This window comes from Erpetoichthys calabaricus, chromosome 12, assembly GCF_900747795.2.
Source record: "Erpetoichthys calabaricus chromosome 12, fErpCal1.3, whole genome shotgun sequence".
NCBI classification, from domain to species: Eukaryota; Metazoa; Chordata; class Cladistia; order Polypteriformes; family Polypteridae; genus Erpetoichthys; species Erpetoichthys calabaricus.
The window spans coordinates 84,207,777-84,227,505 of record NC_041405.2 but is presented as its reverse complement, the minus strand read 5'-3'; the positions used below and the strand labels follow the sequence as shown (position 1 = coordinate 84,227,505).

Sequence of the window (19,729 nt, the reverse complement as noted above, 5' to 3'; positions counted from 1 at the left end):
TCAGACGATGAATCAGGTGGAAATTGAATGCCACCTCCTGCTTCATATAAAAATTCTAAGAGAAACACAGAATTGTTTAACCACTGGGTCAGTCAACAGGCTGCTACCAGCGGCTTATAATGGTAGTTGTCAGAGTGGCAATCCACTGCTACCCAACGTTCCAGTCCCCCTGCTGAGACAATCAGACTAGATTAAACCCCCTACCTAACTCTGAAAACCACACTCAATTCACCAAGGGGGACATACCACCCACACCTTGGAGGGTTTTGAAGCCAATTTGAGAAAATGTGGGCTGCAACACCAGAAAGGTTGAGAAACAGTTACTTAAGAACTGTGATGGCAATATAAACACTATAGTTTTCAGGAATGCTATTACAGACACTAAGCAAGGATTTACTGTACAAACTCAAGCAACTAGATATTTTACGAAAAATCTATTTTCACATTTGAAGGTCAACCAAAATTGAATATTTTTCACAATATTGTGACATATACTAGGAATGTACTCAATCTTGGCAGATTTGTTCCATACCATGCTCAAGCATGACTGTCTTCCTACTCCCCTGTACTTCACGCTCTGGACCTGGGCACATTTTTGTCCTGACCATGCGACTTTGTGTAAAGTCAAAACAAGATCCGAACATGGAGTAACAGCATGCATTTCAAAATGATTTTACTTATTTTGTGTTTCTTTTTTGGGGGAGTTGTGTAGGGCTGGATTACACTCAACCCTCTTACAGATTTATTGAGTGGGCAGCGTTTTGTTAATCATGCTGTGCGTACAAGGAGATTTTTATAGAGACAAATGATTTTAAAGGAGGAATTTGTAGTTTTTCTTGCCAACTACAATGCATGTTCATCTGTAAGGTGAGAATAAAAACCTGTTTTAACTCAATTGGTATCGAACAAAATGAGAATTGCAGTATCTGACTTGCATCATTGACATCATGTCTGTTTTGCATACTCTGGCACATTTAGCGATCACACTCTTCCCGAATCCTACTGAACCATGCCCGGGCACACCTCTTACAAATGGGCTAGGGTACAGTATGGTTGGCCAGGAGCAAACACACTAGTCAAAAAAACTAGACTTTGGATGGTTACATTCGGACAAACATGCTCAGGTAAGAAATAAACCGCTAGTGTGAGTACACCCTAAATATATCTTAGCATGGCATTGATTGTAAACCTGTGTCAATGTTTTAGAGCCATTACTGTCACATATACACATTATATAGCAACACATCGCATCGCTCCAAGGGCATCATGTATAAAATGTGCTTACACGTGGGAAATACTTGTAATCCATTTCTGACACAAAAGTTAGGATTTATAAAATAAGAACTTAGCGCGAAAAGTGGCTTAACATTATGGCAAATTTTGACCTTGTATAAATCCTAAACAGACTTCAAATGTTTCACTGTAGCAACTCCAAGCAGCAGGAAAATGAAGTGAACAGTAAACCTCATTTCACTGTTCATTTCAGTGATATGTCAGTCATATAATTAGTTCAAGAACATTACAATATCAGTTTACTGACATGTTCTCCCAATACAGCCATCTACAACAATGATAATGCTTAATGTTAATTACCCAAGTGTGTAGCCCATCTATTTGCCATAAAAATGATGTGTTGTGTGTATGATACAACCGGCAAAGGCAGTGTTAGCTCTTTTGGAATACAGTGATCCCTCGCTATATCGCGCTTCACCTTTCGCGGCTTCACTCCATCGCGGATTTTATATATAAGCATATTTAAATATACATCGCGGTTTTTTTGCTGGTTCGCGGATTTCTGCGGACAATGGGTCTTTTAATTTCTGGTACATGCTTCCTCAGTTGGTTTGCCCAATTGATTTCATAAAAGGTACGCTTTTGGCAGATGGCTGAGAAGCTACCCAACTTACTTTCTCTCTCTCTTGCGCTGACTTTCTCTGATCCTGACGTAGGGGGATTGAGCAGGGGGGCTGCTCGCACACCTAGACTATACGGACGCGTCTAAAAATGCTGAAAGATTATCTTCACGTTGCTATCTTTTGTGCAGCTGCTTCCTGAAACGACATGCTGCACAGTGCTTCGCATACTTAAAAGTTCGAAGGGCACGTATTGATTTTTGACTGAAAAACAAACTGTCTCTATCTCTCTCTCTCTCTCCCTGCTCCTGACGGAGGGGGTGTGAGCTGCCGCCTTCAACAGCTTTGGTGCTTCGCATACTTAAAAGCCAAACAGCCCTATTGATTTTTTTGCTAGAGATTGTTTTCTCTATCTATGTGACATTCTGTGCTCCTTTGAAGAGGAAGATATGTTTGCATTCTTTTAATTGTGAGATGGAACTGTCATCTCTGTCTTGTCATGGAGCACAGTTTAAACTTTTGAAAAAGAGACAAATGTTTGTTGGCAGTGTTTGAATAACGTTCCTGTCTCTCTACAACCTCCTGTGTTTCTGCGCAAATCTGTGACCCAAGCATGACAATATAAAAATAACCATATAAACATATGGTTTCTACTTCGCGGATTTTCTTATTTCGCGGGTGGCTCTGGAATGCAACCCCCGCGATGGAGGAGGAATTACTGTATATTGCCAATCACAGGCTATACATGGAGTGAGTTGTCACCTTTAGACTTGCTAGAGCAGTCTTCTTGGAGTTGTGTGCTCAATTTGAGCCTACCTTACAGAGTCCATCATACAGAAATCACACAATCTCTGTTCTACTATAGGTTTTTAACATCCATAGTGTATTTGTTGATGGGCACTTATCAGACTGCTAGAAAACCACACTGAAATGCAATGGAAGCTTTGCACAACTCACCTTAAATGAACCAAAGGTGCTAGACTCAAAAGGCCAAACTATAAGTTCACAGTATTAACAAGTTTACTTTACATAAATTCAGCACTGAATACTCTTAACACAATGTATTTAGTAGTCAGTTTGGCTCAGCTGGACTATATAACAAAACAATGGTTCAAATACACACCACCAATTAACTGAGAAAATACTTCTGTGACTGAACCATTGTCAGGGGAAAAAAAAAAAAACTAATCCTTAAATACAAAATAAAAAATAATATCCTTACAAACTGCACATTTAAAGCAATATGAAATAAACTTTTCTGTAGAAGAAGCTAAAGACAATCTTTCCACCCAACACTACCACCCACCCATGCACATTTATCAAATAAGAATGGTAAGCTTACTAGACTTTGTCGATTAACCACTGTTGTGCTGTTTCTTCGGCAACGCAGAAATTCTCCTTGAAACACCTGGGAGTTGTCACTTTAACATTAAGAAGAAAGGGGGAAAAATAAGCTTAACACAAGAAAACCATATTGTGAAAGCATTTTAAAATTTTACAGGTGTTGCTGTTGGAGTGTTATACTACCACTCAACCTGTACTGAAAGGAAGGTGGCCCTGTTGACTCCAAAATTATTCTAGCATGTGATCCATCAAGTCAAACTCTCTATGAGCACAGAAAGATGAAATAACCACAGCTTGCTGGTTCCTAAGCAGATGTTGGAAACCTTTTCAAGCTGCCACATGCAAAGCAAGATATTTAATATAAAACATTTTTGTAAAAATTCAGGAGGTTTTTATAACTCAAAAATAGTTTATACTGTTGAAAGCCTTACCTGTGACCCAAAGCCACTCACACAAAAAAGATGTATCAAGTACCAATGAAAGACATATATAAAGCCTTGTATCCACAAGATCCTAAGGAGCAAGAAGTTCATCCAATAACACACAAACTACAGTGGGTACGGAAAGTATTCAGACCCCCTTCAATTTTTCACTCTTTGTCATATTGCAGCCATTTGCTAAAATCATTTAAATTATTTTTTTCCCTCATCAATGTACACACAGCACCCCATATTGACAGACAAAAAAAAGAATTTTTGAAATTGTTGCAGATTTATTAAAAAAGAAAAACTGAAATATCACATGGTCCTAGTATTTCAGACCCTTTGCTCAGTATTTAGTAGAAGCACCCTTTTGAGCTAATACAGCCATGAGTCTTCTTAGGAAAGATGCAACAAGTTTTTCACACCTGGATTTGGGGATCCTCTGCCATTCCTCCTTGCAGATCCTCTCCAGTTCTGTCAGGCTGGATGGTAAACGCTGGTGGACAGCCATTTTTAGGTCTCTCCAGAGATGCTCAATTGGGTTTAAGTCAGGGCTCTGGCTGGGCCATTCAAGAACAGTCACAGAGTTGTTGTGAAGCCACTCCGTTATTTTAGCGGTGTGCTTAGGGTCATTGTCTTGTTGGAAGGTAAACCTTCGGCCCAGTCTGAGGTCCTTAGCACTCTGGAGAAGGTTTTTGTCCAGGACATCCCTGTACTTGGCCGCATTCATCTTTCCCTCAATTGCAACCAGTCGTCCTGTCCCTGCAGCTGAAAAACACCCCCACAGCATGATGCTGCCACCGCCATGCTTCACTGTGGGGACTGTATTGGACAAGTGATGAGCAGTGCCTGGTTGTCTCCACATATACCGCTTAGAATTAAGGCCAAAAAGTTCTTTCTTGGTCTCATCAGAACAGAGAATCTTATTTCTCACCATCTCAGAGTCCTTCAGGTGTCTTTTAGCAAACTCCATGCGGGAGTTGGCCTTAATTCTAAGCAGTATGTGTGGAGACAACCAGGCACTGCTCATCACTTGTCCAATACAGTCCCCACAGTGAAGCATGGCAGTGGCAGCATCATGCTGTGGGGGTGTTTTTCAGCTGCAGGGTCAGGACGACTGGTTGCAATCGAGGGAAAGATGAATGTGGCCAAGTACAGGGATATCCTGGACAAAAACCTTCTCCAGAGTGCTAAGGACCTCAGACTGGGCCGAAGGTTTACCTTCCAACAAGACAATGACCCTAAGCTCACAGCTAAAATAACGAAATAACTCTGTGACTGTTCTTGAATGGCCCAGCCAGAGCCCTGACTTAAACCCAATTGAGCATCTCTGGAGAGACCTAAAAATGGCTGTCCACCAACGTTTACCATCCAACCTGACAGAACTGGAGAGGATCTGCAAGGAGGAATGGCAGAGGATCCCCAAATCCAGGTGTGAAAAACTTGTTGCATCTTTCCCAAGAAGACTCGTGGCTGTATTAGCTCAAAAGGGTGCTTCTACTAAATACTGAGCAAAGGGTCTGAAATACTTAGGACCATGTGATATTTCAGTTTTTCTTTTTTAATAAATCTGCAACAATTTCAAAAATTCTTTTTTTTGTCTGTCAATATGGGGTGCTGTGTGTACATTGATGAGGGGAAAAAAATAATTTAAATGATTTTAGCAAATGGCTGCAATATGACAAATAGTGAAAAATTGAAGGGGGTCTGAATACTTTCCGTACCCACTGTATTTTCAGTTCTCAAATAGATTGTGGGAATACTCTAATCAAAATTGTATTGTTTTAATATGTTACTCAGCCCATGTGTTCTGTAGTGATGACTGAGAAAGATTCCAATTTCAAGGAGAACAGATTTTTTTTAAAAAGTCTGATATAATACAAGCCAATGGTGATCAATGCTGTACAACAGTCCATGGGAAGGAAAAAAATCTCACATTATTGCTGTTGCATAATCTATATCAGTTATCTAGTCGTACGCTCAATGTGTGCAAAACCCATGCATTACTTGCTACATTATTGTTAAATAGCTACTTCCATAAAAAGCAGCACATATCATAAGTAAGAAATGCAATTCAAATGGGATTGAGTTTTTGAATTGCAAACCCGCCTCTTCCCTTCATTCATTGGTCAAGGGACATCTCTTCAAATCAAAAGATCAATCCCTTGTGAATTGTGTTTCCTTTAAATGATGTGTGCCAATTTTTCCAGAAGTATCTACTTAACTGTAGAAAGAAATGCATGCCTGCAACATACAAAACACATCCAACTAGACAACTGACATGTGGATTATGCAACATGAGTAACAAGATTTATTCCCCCTTGGCTGTTTTTCACATTGTTTGTCATTGGTTCCCATTGGCTTGTATTGTGGGTTATTCCTTATCATAAATGAACAACTGATTATCTAAAACCAGTCTAGACTTCAGCGCAGAATAAAAAAAGTAAAGCATGATACAATCAAATTCTACACAGCAGAATGTTTACACTTAATTTTGTACCAACATACACCACTTGTAGAATTTTAGAGATTCTTATATATTTAGATTTTGCCTTTGTCTTTGCAAATGATTCTTATTAGATCTACAACTCTACTGCAGAAGTTAACTTCAGCCCTACACACCACAGCTCAATTACTTTTCTTTCAAGGAATACTACAAACAAAATGATTTTAATTTAAAATTACCTTCCACATATACTTAGTGATGGCCAAGAAAAATTTTTAATCTCATGTTTTCATGCAAAACGGTGAAAGTTCCTGACAGAACTGGTATCTATGTTGATCAAAGTTGGACAACAGCAACCAATATAAGCCCTTAAAAAAAAAAAAAAATCACCAAACCTGTGCCACGTAACCCACGTCATATCCAGTCGTATGCTCAACATGTGCCAAACACTGGCAATTTTACAAACAGACATTGAATATGTTAGATAAAACGACCGAGTATTATGTCTGTTCTGCAAGAAAGCATAAGATTTATGAGTGGAGTATTCTTTTAATGTAACAAACGTATAACGTTTAACGATTAACTAAATATCTTGTAAGATGCTTAGAACGTTTTTCCTCTTTCCAAACAGTAGTTGATGCAGGAGTTACTTTCTATTTATTTTGAGACACTGACTTCTTGAAAGAAAAAAAAAAAAACATTGAAATGTAATTAGCACGCTTTTTACGGTTACATTTGTCCTTGATGCTGAAACTCGCCTATAAAGCCGCATCATTCTGAGATTCCATCCAGCTACACTTTCAAATCCGGAGCACTGATTCAGATTCAGACTTTCACTCAATGCATATGTTCCTTCTGTAAGCACCACGAGGTTTTGTTAGCATTTTGTAGAAATGTTTTAATTGAAAAACGCATTGCCTTAGTGTCTAAACTAAACAATATGCCTACAATAAAAAGACCATAACAACTCGAGAATTCAGTACCTTTAACAGTGATTTAGATATCTATGAGTACATTAAAAAGTAAATTTAATGTTAGCTTACCGATTTATCATCATTTAGAACACACATAAATACAACCTGTCTCTAGGTTTCAGTAAAAAAAAAAAAAAAAAAAAAACAACAAATTGAATCAAACGGCGGATGTAATTACCTCATTCCATTGATCATAGGTGCGCTGTTGGACCTCCGGAGGTTCCCGTCCGTTTGTGTCAGAGACATCGGCAAGTCGAGGTCCAGATCCATCTTCTCTTGGGTCATATTTGCAGAGTTGTTCATGACTTAAGGCTTCACACAACGTGCCAGAAGTGTTTCAGTGCAGCATTTACAGAAATTAAAGCGTATTGTTAATGATGATAAGGAAACTGGTGCCGTCGGGAAGGGCAGAAAGAGGGAGGGGAATAAGAAAGATACAGCTATTGTCTTAGCTGAATTCCATTCTAACCATTAAAAATGACCCCATTGCATTTATATTCACTCTTGTGACCGGCCAGCTGCCGCAACAAGTCTTTAAAGTTATCCGACTTTTTTTCTTTTTCTTTCGCACCAATGGGCGGCTACCCCGAGTTTGTTTCATTGAAACGCTGTACCTTACAAACAATTGTGCCGACTCCCCTAAACATTGCTGCTCGGGAGACAACCTTCCAAGTCACAGAGCTCATGCAGCTATACGTTACAAATTCATACACCTTAAAATAAATATCTTCATGAGTATACGAGTCTACATAGGACTAATTTTGTTAACATTAAGTCGGGGTTTTTCGTCTTGTTTATTACAAACCCTTCACAGTCTCGGCAATGAAAAAAAAAGCTTACAGACTAAAACAGAAACTAAATCATCGCACGCCTGTGCTCTCAGGCCGAGATTCAAAACACGGGAGCTCAATTTAGCAGCGAATCCCAGTCCTCATCCAAACAGAAACATTAAATAAACAAATCACGTAATACATTCGAGTAACCACAATCAACTTCCCGTTCGATTTAAAAATGAGCATCCATCTGATAGAATGTGCTTCAAATCATCTCCAGCTTTTTAACGTGATGAAATTCAATGATACGACAAAACCCTCCTTATCTTACTGCTTAGCTTAATTCTGTTTATTCCCCGCCTGCAACTCGCTGCGGCATTGGTTCTATATCCCGCCCCTTTCTTGTAAAAGATGAGCGATAGGATTAAAAGCCAATAAGCAGGGCTCAATGACGTCAAAGGTGGTTGATTGACAGATTCTCTTTCAATCAGTAAACACAAGTTACGAGGGATATCCTAGGGCACGCATGCTGGACACGGAAATGATTCTTATAATACCCGCCTTATCGTCCCCCCTCCCCCACCATAGTTTAACGTTCCTTTTGTAAAGTACGCATGCGCAGAGAAGAAACGCAAACGTATTTTTATTTAAAAATACCGATGAAAACAATGATGTGATATTGTGAGATAAATTAGAAAAATGAAGTTTTTTATATTTGATATAGCTTACAAGATGGACTGCTATACGATGGATATTTTAAATCAAAACCTATCATCCAATAGCATCCCACTATTTGGAAGCTATGTGGTCGATTATTTTACTCTTCAGATGTGGAAGTTTGGCATAGTTTTATGTGGACTTTCACAAATCATTATCATACGTACCACATGGAAATGGTATTTTGTAGTAATTTTATTATGATTTTTAACTTTGGGAATGGCCTACACTTTGGATGCAATGTTAAACGTGTAAAGTTAACTTGATATTGGTTAAGCCATCAGAAAGTGTCAAATAAATGAGAATAATCACTGAATGGTCACTGAACATGTCCAACGAGAAGACTAAAATACTTAGCATAATAAAAATTAGAATTGTATCACAAATACAGTGTAATAAATTATTATCAAACATATTTACTCAGCCAAACAGTAACAAAAAACAATGCAGTATGGTGCTGTGGTGCTTAAACATACAAATATAACGATCATTACTTTTCCAGTTATATTTTTTAAATATTTAATTTTTATGGTAATCATTTGAGAGTAGCTGAACAATGCAGAATCTGATCTTTTTGAAAAAACAAATGATTTGGTGGAAAAGTTAAAATATCTCACATCAGCCATAACAGTGGATGGAGAGCTAGACTTAGAAATAAACCACAGAATGCAATTAGTTTGGTCAGAATGCAATTGGAAAAAGGTAATTGGTAGTGTTGTGTGACCAATGGACTGTGCAAGAGTGTAGGGTGAAGTGTATAAAACAGTGGTGAGACCAGAATTGTTGTATGGATCAGAAAAATGCGCAGTACCTCTCCACGCAGTGCCAATTTAGAATTGCTAACTAACCTAGCACTCAGATCTTTGGGATGTATAGCTTTGCTTCTTTTATACAATTTTTTATTTAGTGACTTTTTAAATTACCATTGTAATGTTGCTACTGTTTCTTTATTATTTCCTTCCAGGTGTTCTTTCTTTCCAATTACAGGTTTTCTGAGGATGGCAAAGTCTACTGCTCCATTATCCTTTTCTCTAGCGATGATCAATTCATCTCCACATCAGACTTTACTTTCGAGTTTTCAAAATGTATTTTCTTCCTCTGAAGCAGGACAATAAAAGTTTTTATACTGGGGGATTTCATCATTCATGTTATAATTTACGTTACGGCTCAAGCCTCAGGCTGCCGTAGCACTTTTGACTTTGTCTGTTCACTCCACTATGAATAATAATAATAATAAAAACACAATTCTCAAACCCACTTAAACCAAATTAGGACCACAGGGGGCTGAAATCTAACCTGACAGCATTGTGTACCAGATGGAAAGCAGCCCTGAATAGAGTACATCTCTATCATAGGTCTTAATCATACACATAGACTCGCTTGGGGCATATTTAGAATTTCCAAATATCTTAACACATGTTTTGGGTGGATTTTGGAGAAACAACAAAATACTAGAGGAAAACCCACACAAATCTAAGGAGAATATTCAAACTCCATATAGACATCAATCAGATGTAGGATTTGAAATGAGGATTCTGGATCTGTGAGGAAGCAGCACCAACCAGTTTTTCCACAGTGCCCCAATTTGTTATTATTATCATTAATAATATTACTAGGCAACATCATGTCCGTTAACAATAAGAGGAGGTCAGATCCAGAGTCTATCCCTGTGCCATCAGGTGTATAAATTGAACGAACTCTGAAAGTAGCACCAGTCTATTGCTAGTCACAGTCACACACTGGGCCAATTAACATTTCATTTACAGCTTTTACATGTGGAAAAAAATTACTTGAACACCCAGAAGCCTACATGTACACAAGGAGAATGTGTAAGCACTACACAGACTGTGAAGAGGTTTAAATTTGAAACCAGGAATTTGGAGATTTGAGATAGCAGCTCCTTCATGCCACTCTCAATCAGCAAATGTGCCCAAAACAATATAAAGTCAAGATATAAAGGTCTCCAAAGTGCTGGTTTAATGTACCTACAGTTGTCTGTGAGAGAAAAAATCTAATATTTGTGTAATTTGTATATCTTTTAAATCTTTTAATTGAATTAGTGGTATCCATGTTAGATATTGCAGTGATCATGTTAAATATTTCAGTGTTTCCTTCTAGTCTCCATTTATTTAGACTGAATTACTAGGGTGTTGTACCGTGTTAGCCATTATGAATGTAGAGAAAAGCCAAGCAAAATGACACCTTTTATTGGCTAACTAGAAAGATTACAATATGCTAGTTAGCCAATAAAAGGTGTCATTTTGCTTGGCTTTTCTTTAGACTGAATTGTAATCTTAATATTATATAATGTATAGTATAGTATATACAATATATAGCTCATTCCTTATATTTTAGGAATATGTCGAACATGTTTCTATTAGTTTTTCTCCATTTATTCTTTATTGAAGTAATGACTTGCAATAAAGGCATTTTCAAAAGGTTACCTGTTCAGTCCTCTGATTCAGTATTTGGTCTTAATGCAGTAAGTGGAAAATAATACACATTAAGTGAGGTGATCAGTGGACTTCCTCAAAGACTCTTACTTGAACCCATACACTTTTTAATTTATATTAATCATGCTCATTCTTATATAGTCATCAACATTGTGAAATTCACAGGGGAGGGATAATAAATACCAAAGATGCAGAAAAAGCATTGAAAAATGATCTAGATAATCTTGAAAACAGGTAGAAAATGATTTTGAATGTGGAGACATTCGGAGTGCTACATTAGTTATAAATAAAAGTTGGGCAACTCTGTCCTACAGGAAGAAATATTGGAAAGGCATGTAAAGGTTTATGTTGATGCAATATTCTTATTATTTAAGAAAATTAATTATATTGTAAAAATGGTTGAATATAAATCAAGGGATGTTATGCTCAGACAGTGTAATGTGCTAGTGAAACAGCAAATGGAGTTCTGTGTGCAATTCCGGCCACCATGTGGTAAAAAAAAAAAAAAATTCTGAAATATTTCAATTAAAAACATCAAATCATATACTCAAGTTTAGCAATGGAAATTGAAGAAATGTACATTTACTGTAAGACTGAAGCCTGGAATGACATCTTTATACAAAGGGTTGTGAAAATATACTGTATAGCAAACCACTAAGTCATGTATTTGAAGCAGAAACCTTTTGTAACTTTCAAAAAGAATTTGGATGAGATATATTGGTAATTTAGCTAAAGAAACAGGGCTAAACAACATATTTTCAGTAACTACTTCACAATAACTATGTAATGCACCTGTAGATGGTGTTCATTATAAACCGGTACAATGTAAAGTTTTATTGTTTCTGTTTTTGTTAGATGAGACTATCATTGCGCACAGTATTCCAGATGATGCCTTACAAGGTGCATCCAGCATTGTATGAAACATTTACATTTCGTATGTGCTCTGCAGTGCTTAAGGCACTGAGGTTTATGTTTAGTCCCAACTTATCTCCCATTGTGTGACCTTGAATGAATCAATCACTCTGGTCTGGCAGTTACAAAAAAAACCATAAATAAATAAAAATGACAAAAAAGCATCTAGTATATAGTGGCCCTACAGTGGGGGAAGTAAGTATTTCATCCCCTTCTGAATTTGTTATTTCACTCAATGGCATGCAAGTCAATTTTTAACTTTTATGTGATGTGTTTTTTCTGGATTTTTGGTTTATATTCTGTCTCCAATAAAATGAAACTACCAAAATTACAGACTGTTCATTTCTTTGTAAGTGAGCAAACTTACAAATCCAGCAGAGGATCAAATACTTATTTCCCCCACTGTATATCTCCATACTTATATACAGTAGCTCTCTGGGATGTTGTTGATTATTGAAAGATGCTACATGAAATTATTAGTTGTATTGAAACGATATAGAACAAAGGAAGGAATGGCACCCTGCGCAGGGTTTGTTCTTCCCTTGTGCCCTCTGCTATCTGGGATGGGCTCCAGCAGACCCCCGCAACCCTGTTCAGGACTAAGCATATTAGAACATGACTGACAGACAAATTAAAAAGGTGTTTTCCTTCTTCCCCAATCAATATACCTTGGAAGGAGCACAAATAGCACCAATTTTCATTTAGACATATTTTTGCTGCCTTTTTGTCCTGCCACTTTGTAATCTGAGGAAACCAGTTTAGAAAATGGGATTGAGGGGCACCCTGTAAATGGAATTGTTCCTGCCTTGCACCCTATGTTTACTGGGATAGGCTCTGGCTTCCTCACGATTCTGCTCAGGATAAATTAGGTTTAGAAGATGAATGCATGCATGGATGGAATAAATAATAAAACAAATCAGAAGAAAAATTCATATTGAAAGCACAAGAGGTCGCTGTTGGGTCGATTTTATATAGTTTTTTTTTATTATTATTATTGTGCTGTTTTTCTCATCTTACCCCCAACTATAACCCTGTTATTGACAAGAGCAGTTATCTGTTATATGATTTTATATATATATATATATATATATTTTTTTTTTTTTTTTTTTTTTTTTTTTTTTTTTTTTTTGAGCTTTTCTAAGGTTTTAATTCCCCCTTGGGGATAAATAAATAATCCTCTCTCTCTTTCTCATTAGCCTTCTTTGCATTACTCCTCTCTCTCTTTCTCATTAGCCTTCTTTGCATTACTCAATGGAGGCTGCCTGAAATCCCAGCCAATCCTCATTCTCAACTGTGAGAAAGCACTACAATGCAACCTCACTATCACTGGATTGCCTTCTACCTTTGCAGATTTTTACAGAAAGGGTAACTGAAAAGAGAGACCATTTCCTTTTATCAGTAATTCCAATTAAAAATGTTACCCTGTGCAAACTAGCCACATGGATGTATTTTGCAATTGGCAATACAGATAATCAAAATACTCTGCTATGTTTAAGCTATTCAAATAGCCCGCGGAGCTGAAAATGCAGTGTTTTTGGTCCATTGAGCTAATATTCTCATACTGCCAGGTGTCACCCAAGTTGAATGTTGGGGGTAATGCCATTTCTCATTTTGCTGCAACCAAAAAATGAAAGGTTCCTGAACAGACATAAGAATAAACGAAATTTGACAGACCATTCAGTCCATTAGCCTCGTTTGCTTTGCTAATAGCTAAACTGTCCCATGTTCTCATCCAGATACTTCTTAAAGGTCATCAAGGTTTCTACTTCAACTACAGTTTGTTCCAGATTCTCACAACTCTTTGCAAAAAGATGTGCTTTACAGAATTTGGTCTTAAGTGCACATCCCCTTAAATTTCACTGGTGTCCTCGAGTATGTGAGTCACCCTTACACTGAAAGAAATATGCAGGCTCTACTTTAGCAATGCCTTTGAGGATTTTGAAGACTTGAATTAAGTCCCCACACAGTCTCCTATGCTTGGGAATAAACAGGTTTAAATCAATGCATTTGTCAGAGTGGGACATGTCCTTAAGTCCTGGGATGCACTTGGTTAAGTGTACAAACACTCAACAGCTTTTGGATAAGTAGTATGAGCTAATCTGTGAATAAGCTTTCAGTAAACAAAAGCAAACTAAAAGCATTTTTATGCACAAATGCAAACAGAATTTATTTTATATAGTGCCTTTCATAAACTATTAACAAGGTTACTATGTGTGTTTTATTCAGCTCTTTACATATTTTTGTAATTACAGCCAGTTTCTGACATTTCTCATGTTCACACCATGACACAAGGGGAGAACGAGGAGCTGAATCTCTGCAGTGAGGCTTAGAGTCCAACTTCTTATTCCAAGGCCACACTTTCTATAAAATGAATTCATCACACAAAACTCCTCTGTTGCAAAGAAGGCAGTGAATAAAAGACTTCACTGCACTGCACTAAAATGAGTGCAGCAGAGTAAAAAAAATATAAATATCTTGTACCAGGCTAAATTAAAGTACTGTCTTTCAATTTTTACATATCCTCCTAAAAGCACAAAGGGGAACTCTTTACATTTGAGGAAAAACAGTCCACTGTGAGTCAGGCTTTCTGAATAGGCCTATTTGCATTAAATGGCCAGTGTTTATTTTTAGAGTTTGGAAACAAACCGCATGTTTAGTCCTTGTTGTGGTTTGAAAACTCCTGGGAAGAGAAGCCTTGCAGTTCTCAGGAGCCGCCAAGTGAGTGAACCGGCCCAGACTGTCTCAAGTCAGACATCTCTCCTAAGAGACTGCATGAGAGCAGATGTTGTAGAGACAGAACCTCTCTTATGGGTTAGACTAAAAAAAGTTTCAAATTGAAATTCTTTAATACTCCTCTAAAAAAAAACCTTGTCTATATGCTTTTATTTTCTGTCTGTGCTAAATCATACCAACTACTGTAGACATTATTTTAATGTCTCTTCAAAACAGTTTTACTTCACTTCTTCTTCTTCTTAATTGATTGATAGATGAACACTCTAGTCACCACGTAGCTGTCCTCTGTAGCTCCTTCAGGTCACCAAAGAGTTTTGACCCTGGGGTTTTTTAGTCAGGCCAAGTGGGAGAAAACTTGGAAGAAGTGTTCGCTATTCACTGGGTTGTTGTCACAAGGACATCTGTCAGTCTGACCACCTTTCCGTTTGTTGTGCATGCGGGCACATATTTTGTTGTGTCCAATTTTGAGTCTGAACTGGATGAGGTGTTGCAGGAGCCACTGTTTCCTCTCCAAGGATGAAGGCTCTTGGGAAAGAAACATTCATTGGTGGTGTTGGCAGTGGAGTTATCTTACCTTCCAGTTATCCACTATACTGTATATCTTACCCTCACACCTATTTAAAGATACTTTCAGAGCTTTTATTCCAATTGTTTTGGCTATTATGAACAACTGTCTAAATCTGGTATAATGCCAGACAACTTTAAACTTGCAGTTGTTCAGCTTTTGCTGAAGAAATTTACAATTGATCCTACAGCTCTTTCAAACTATAGGCCTATTTCTAAGCTCCCATTTCTGTCCAAAATTATGGATTAAGTGGTTTCTTTGCAGTTAATTTCATATCTGGAGGATAACAATGTATGTGTTTTTTTTAATCAGGTTTTTAAAATTTTCATAGTACTGAATCAGCTTTGCTGAAGGTGACAAATGATATTCTATTAACTTTGGACTCGGGCTTTTCTGCAATCTTTGTCTTACTGGATCTCAATGCGGCATTTGACATAGTGGACCATGGGGTTCTGTTAAAATGGCTTGAGGATGAAGTAGGCATTCAAGGCTGTGCATTGAATTGGTTCGAGTCCTACCTTAAAGGTAGATCTATGTCTGTTAACATAAATTTCACTCAGTCAGCTCCTCTCACACAAGGCATCCCATAAGCTTCTATCCTGGCTCCCCTTCTATTTTCCCTTTATCTGCTCCCCTAGAGGGCCATCTTTTACAAACATGATGTTGCGTATCATTATTATGCTGATGATACTTAGCTGTACCTGAAAGTTAGTTCTGATATCACTTCATCTGTAAAAAACATGTTGAAATGCTTTGAGGATATTACATATTGGATGGCACAAAATTTCTTACAATTAAACGAAAATAAAACAGAGGTCATTATTGTTGGTCCTACCACATCTGCAGGTGAAATCGGCACTCAGTTAGGGTCCTTGCCAGCAATGATTCATAATGATGTCAGAAACCTAGGTATCATCTTCTCTCACCTAGATTATTGTAATTCCTTTTATGTGTGTCTGCCAAAATCTGCTCTGTCGCACATTCAGCTGGTTCAAAACGCTGCAGCTAGATTCTTAATTGGGTCAAGAAAAAAGGATCATATCTTCCCCATTTTAGCCTCTCTACACTGGCTACCAGTGAGGTGTCACATTGATGTTAAAATCTTCTTGTTTGTTTTTAAAGCCTTGCATGGTCTCGCTCCAAAATATATCTGTGACCTCCTTCACCCCTATGTGGTACCAAGAGCACTGAGGTCATCTGGATAACTTCTCCTTGTAGTTCGAAGATCTCAGCTGAAGTCAAGGGGAGACAGAGCTTTCTCAGTTGTTGCTCCCAAGCTTTGGAATGACTTGCCTTTTCACATCCAGTCTTCATCCTCTATCAAGGTTTTTAAAAGTTGGCTTAAGACCTGCTTGTTTTCTTCAGCCTTTCACTATGTACGATGGAATTTTGGTGGAAGGTGTAATTGGTTGTTTTATTAATCTGCTTCTGCATGATTGTTTGTACTGTGTTTACTTTAATGCTTCTTTGTACAGCACTTTGGCACAACCTTTGTTGTTTTAAATGTGCTTTTATAAATAAATAATCTAATCTAATCTATAATCTTACGATTTGTCTGCTAACTAGCTTGCTGATTAATTGTCTGTGTGCTTATCCTGATTGCTTGTGATGTGTATGGCTGTTAAAATCACATGGGTTTTGGTGTTTGTGGGGCATTTTTAGGTGTAACCTCCCCAGACTAGACATTTTTGCTCTGTTCCCATAATGACTGTGCATGGTTTCTGATTACATTTTCATCGAGAAGACTTTCTCAATTGGGCAATACACTCCCCCAGACTAAACACAGCAGATCTAGAGGAGATAAATAAAAAAGTCACTTGTGTTTTGCAGTTGGTAATGGGGGTGGAAAGGCTAATGGGAGACAACCCAATCTGAAACCTTTGAGTAGGAAGGACTTGTGAACTGTAGCAAGTAGTTGTCCTAGATGGGTGGATCAGACTCTTTACAACTGACCTCTGGAAGGCAGCTGGCATGGGGTTGGGCAATAAATGACATTGGCTAAAGTCAGAAATGCAAGACCCATGTGGTGCCGTGACCTCCACATCATGCGATTTTTGTATCATGATGTATCACTCCACTTATATCTTTATTAAGTTATCAAATGCCTAATGTGAAAGCACTGTGTAGGTATGAAAAGGATTTAGGGTTTATGTTGATACAACACTCCCAATATCCAGACAAAGTGTAAAAGCAATTAAAAAGGCAATAACAGCAGCGTTTATTTTTAAATATTGACTATAAAAAAAGGTATGTCATGCTCAGTCTCATTAATACACTAGTAATGTATAGTTTTGGTTACCACACTATGAAAAACACATTTCCACATTAAAGACGGTGCTGAGGAAAGAAGCCAAGTGCTTCCTTGGACTAAAGAACAGGCTAAAGAAGTGAAGCTTCTTTAGTTTAGATTATGGAAGGTCATATGCGGGTGTAAAACAGGTTTTCAGTATTCTCAAAGACATAAAGTTCATCCCCCCCTCCTCGAACCGCCACCTTATCGTGGTAGAGGGGTTTGCGTGTCCCAATGATCCTAGGAGCTCTGTTGTCCGGGGCTTTATGCCCCTGGTAGGGCCACCCAAGGCAAACTGGTCCTAGGTGAGGGATGAGACAAAGTGCAGTTCAACAGACCTCCTATGATGAATAAAAAATTTGGACGGCGTTTTCCCTCACCCGGACGCGGGTCACCGGGGCCCCCCTCTGGAGCCAGGCCTGGAGGTGGGGCTCGTTGGCGAGCGCCTGGTGGCCGGGCTTGCACCCATGGGGCTCGGCCGGGCACAGCCCGAAGAGGCAACGTGGGTCCCCCTTCCCATGGGCTCGCCACCTATGGGAGGGGCCAAGGAGGTCGGGTGCAGTGTGAGTTGGGTGGTGGCCGAAGGCGGGGACCTTGGTGGTCCGATCCTCGGCTACAGAAGCTGGCTCTTGGGACATGGAATGTCACCTCTCTGAAGGGGAAGGAGCCTGAGCTTGTGCGTGAGGTTGAGAGGTTCCGGCCAGATATAGTCGGGCTCACCTCAACGCACAGCTTGGACTCTGGAACCAATCTCCTTGAGAGGGGCTGGACTCTCTACCACTCTGGAGTTGCCCCCGGTGAGAGGTGCCGAGCGGGTGTGGGTATACTTATTGCCCCCCGACTTGGAGCCTGTACATTGGGGTTTACCCCGGTAGACGAGAGGGTAGCCTCCCTCCGCCTTCGGGTGGGGGGACGGGTCCTAACTGTTGTTTGTGCGTATGCACCGAACAGCAGTTCGGAGTACCCACCCTTTTTGGAGTCCCTAGAGGGTGTGCTAGAGGGCATACCTTCTGGGGACTCCCTCGTACTGCTGGGGGACTTCAATGCTCACGTGGGCAATGACAGTGAGACCTGGAAGGGCGTGATTGGGAGGAATGGCCCCCCCGATCAGAACCCGAGTGGTGTTTTGTTATTGGACTTCTGTGCTCGTCACGGATTGTCCATAACAAACACCATGTTCAAGCATAGGGGTGTTCATATGTGCACTTGGCACCAGGACACCCTAGGCCTCAGTTCGATGATCGACTTTGTGGTCATGTCGTCGGACTTGCGGCCACATGTCTTGGACACTCGGGTGAAGAGAGGGGCGGAGCTATCAACTGATCACCACCTGGTGGTGAGTTGGCTTCGATGGTGGGGGAGGATGCCGGTCAGGCCTGGTAGGCCCAAACGTGTTGTGAGGGTCTGCTGGGAACGTCTGGCAGAGCTACCTGTCAGAAGTAGCTTCAACTCCCACCTCCGGCAGAACTTCGACCATATCCCGAGGGAGGTGGGGGACATTGAGTCCGAATGGGCCATGTTCCGTGCCTCTATTGTTGAGGCAGCTGACCGGAGCTGTGGCCGTAAGGTGGTCGGTGCCTGTCGTGGAGGCAATACCCGAACCCATTGGTGGACACCGGCGGTGAGGGATGCCGTCAAGCTGAAGAAGGAGTCCTACCAGTCCCTTTTGTCCTGTGGAACTCTGGAGGCAGCTAATAGGTACCGGCAGGCCAAGCGGAATGCAGCTTCGGTGGTTGCTGAGGCAAAAACTCGGGCATGGGAGGAGTTTGGGGAGGCCATGGAGAACGACTTTCGGACGGCTTCGAGGAGATTCTGGTCCACCGTCCGGCGTCTCAGGAGGGGGAAGCAGTGCAGTGTCAACACTGTATATGGTGGTGATGGTGCGCTGCTGACCTCAACTTGGGACGTTGTGAGTTGGTGGGGGGGAGTACTTCGAAGACCTCCTCAATCCCAATAACATGCCTTCCAATGAGGAAGCAGAGCCTGGGGACTCGGAGGTGGGCTTCCCCATCTCTGGGACTGAGGTCACCGAGGTGGTCAAAAAACTCCTTGGTGGCAGGGCCCCCGGGGGTGGATGAGATACGCCCGGAGTTCCTCAAGGCTCTGGATGTTGTAGGGCTGTCTTGGTTGACACGTCTCTACAACATCGCATGGACATCAGGGACAGTGCCTCTGGATTGGCAGACCGGGGGTGGTGGTCCCCCTCTTTAAGAAGGGGGACCGGAGGGTGTGTTCCAACTACAGAGG

General features: G+C 39.9%; 1 protein-coding gene and 1 non-coding gene across 3 annotated transcripts in view; both read right to left on the bottom strand.

Annotated features, from left to right (window-relative positions):
* The window catches only part of pabir2 (PABIR family member 2), a 47,451-nt gene extending 39,250 nt beyond the window's left edge, over window positions 1–8,201 (bottom strand). The window contains exons 1-2 of one of the 2 annotated variants that reach the window (XM_028815776.2): window positions 7,218–8,201; window positions 3,196–3,274 (exon numbers count right to left, since the gene is read on the bottom strand). In XM_028815776.2, the coding sequence (XP_028671609.1) occupies window positions 3,196–3,274; window positions 7,218–7,342 (204 nt within the window). In that variant the 5' untranslated portion in view covers window positions 7,343–8,201. The remainder of the gene's footprint in view (window positions 1–3,195; window positions 3,275–7,217) is intronic. The other variant, XM_028815775.2, reaches the window with a different exon arrangement.
* Window positions 3,359–3,493, bottom strand: LOC114663303 (small nucleolar RNA U109). Its single transcript, XR_003718117.1, has one exon. It is a non-coding gene; the product is annotated as a small nucleolar RNA U109 (small nucleolar RNA).
* Window positions 8,202–19,729: the final 11,528 nt, after the last annotated feature.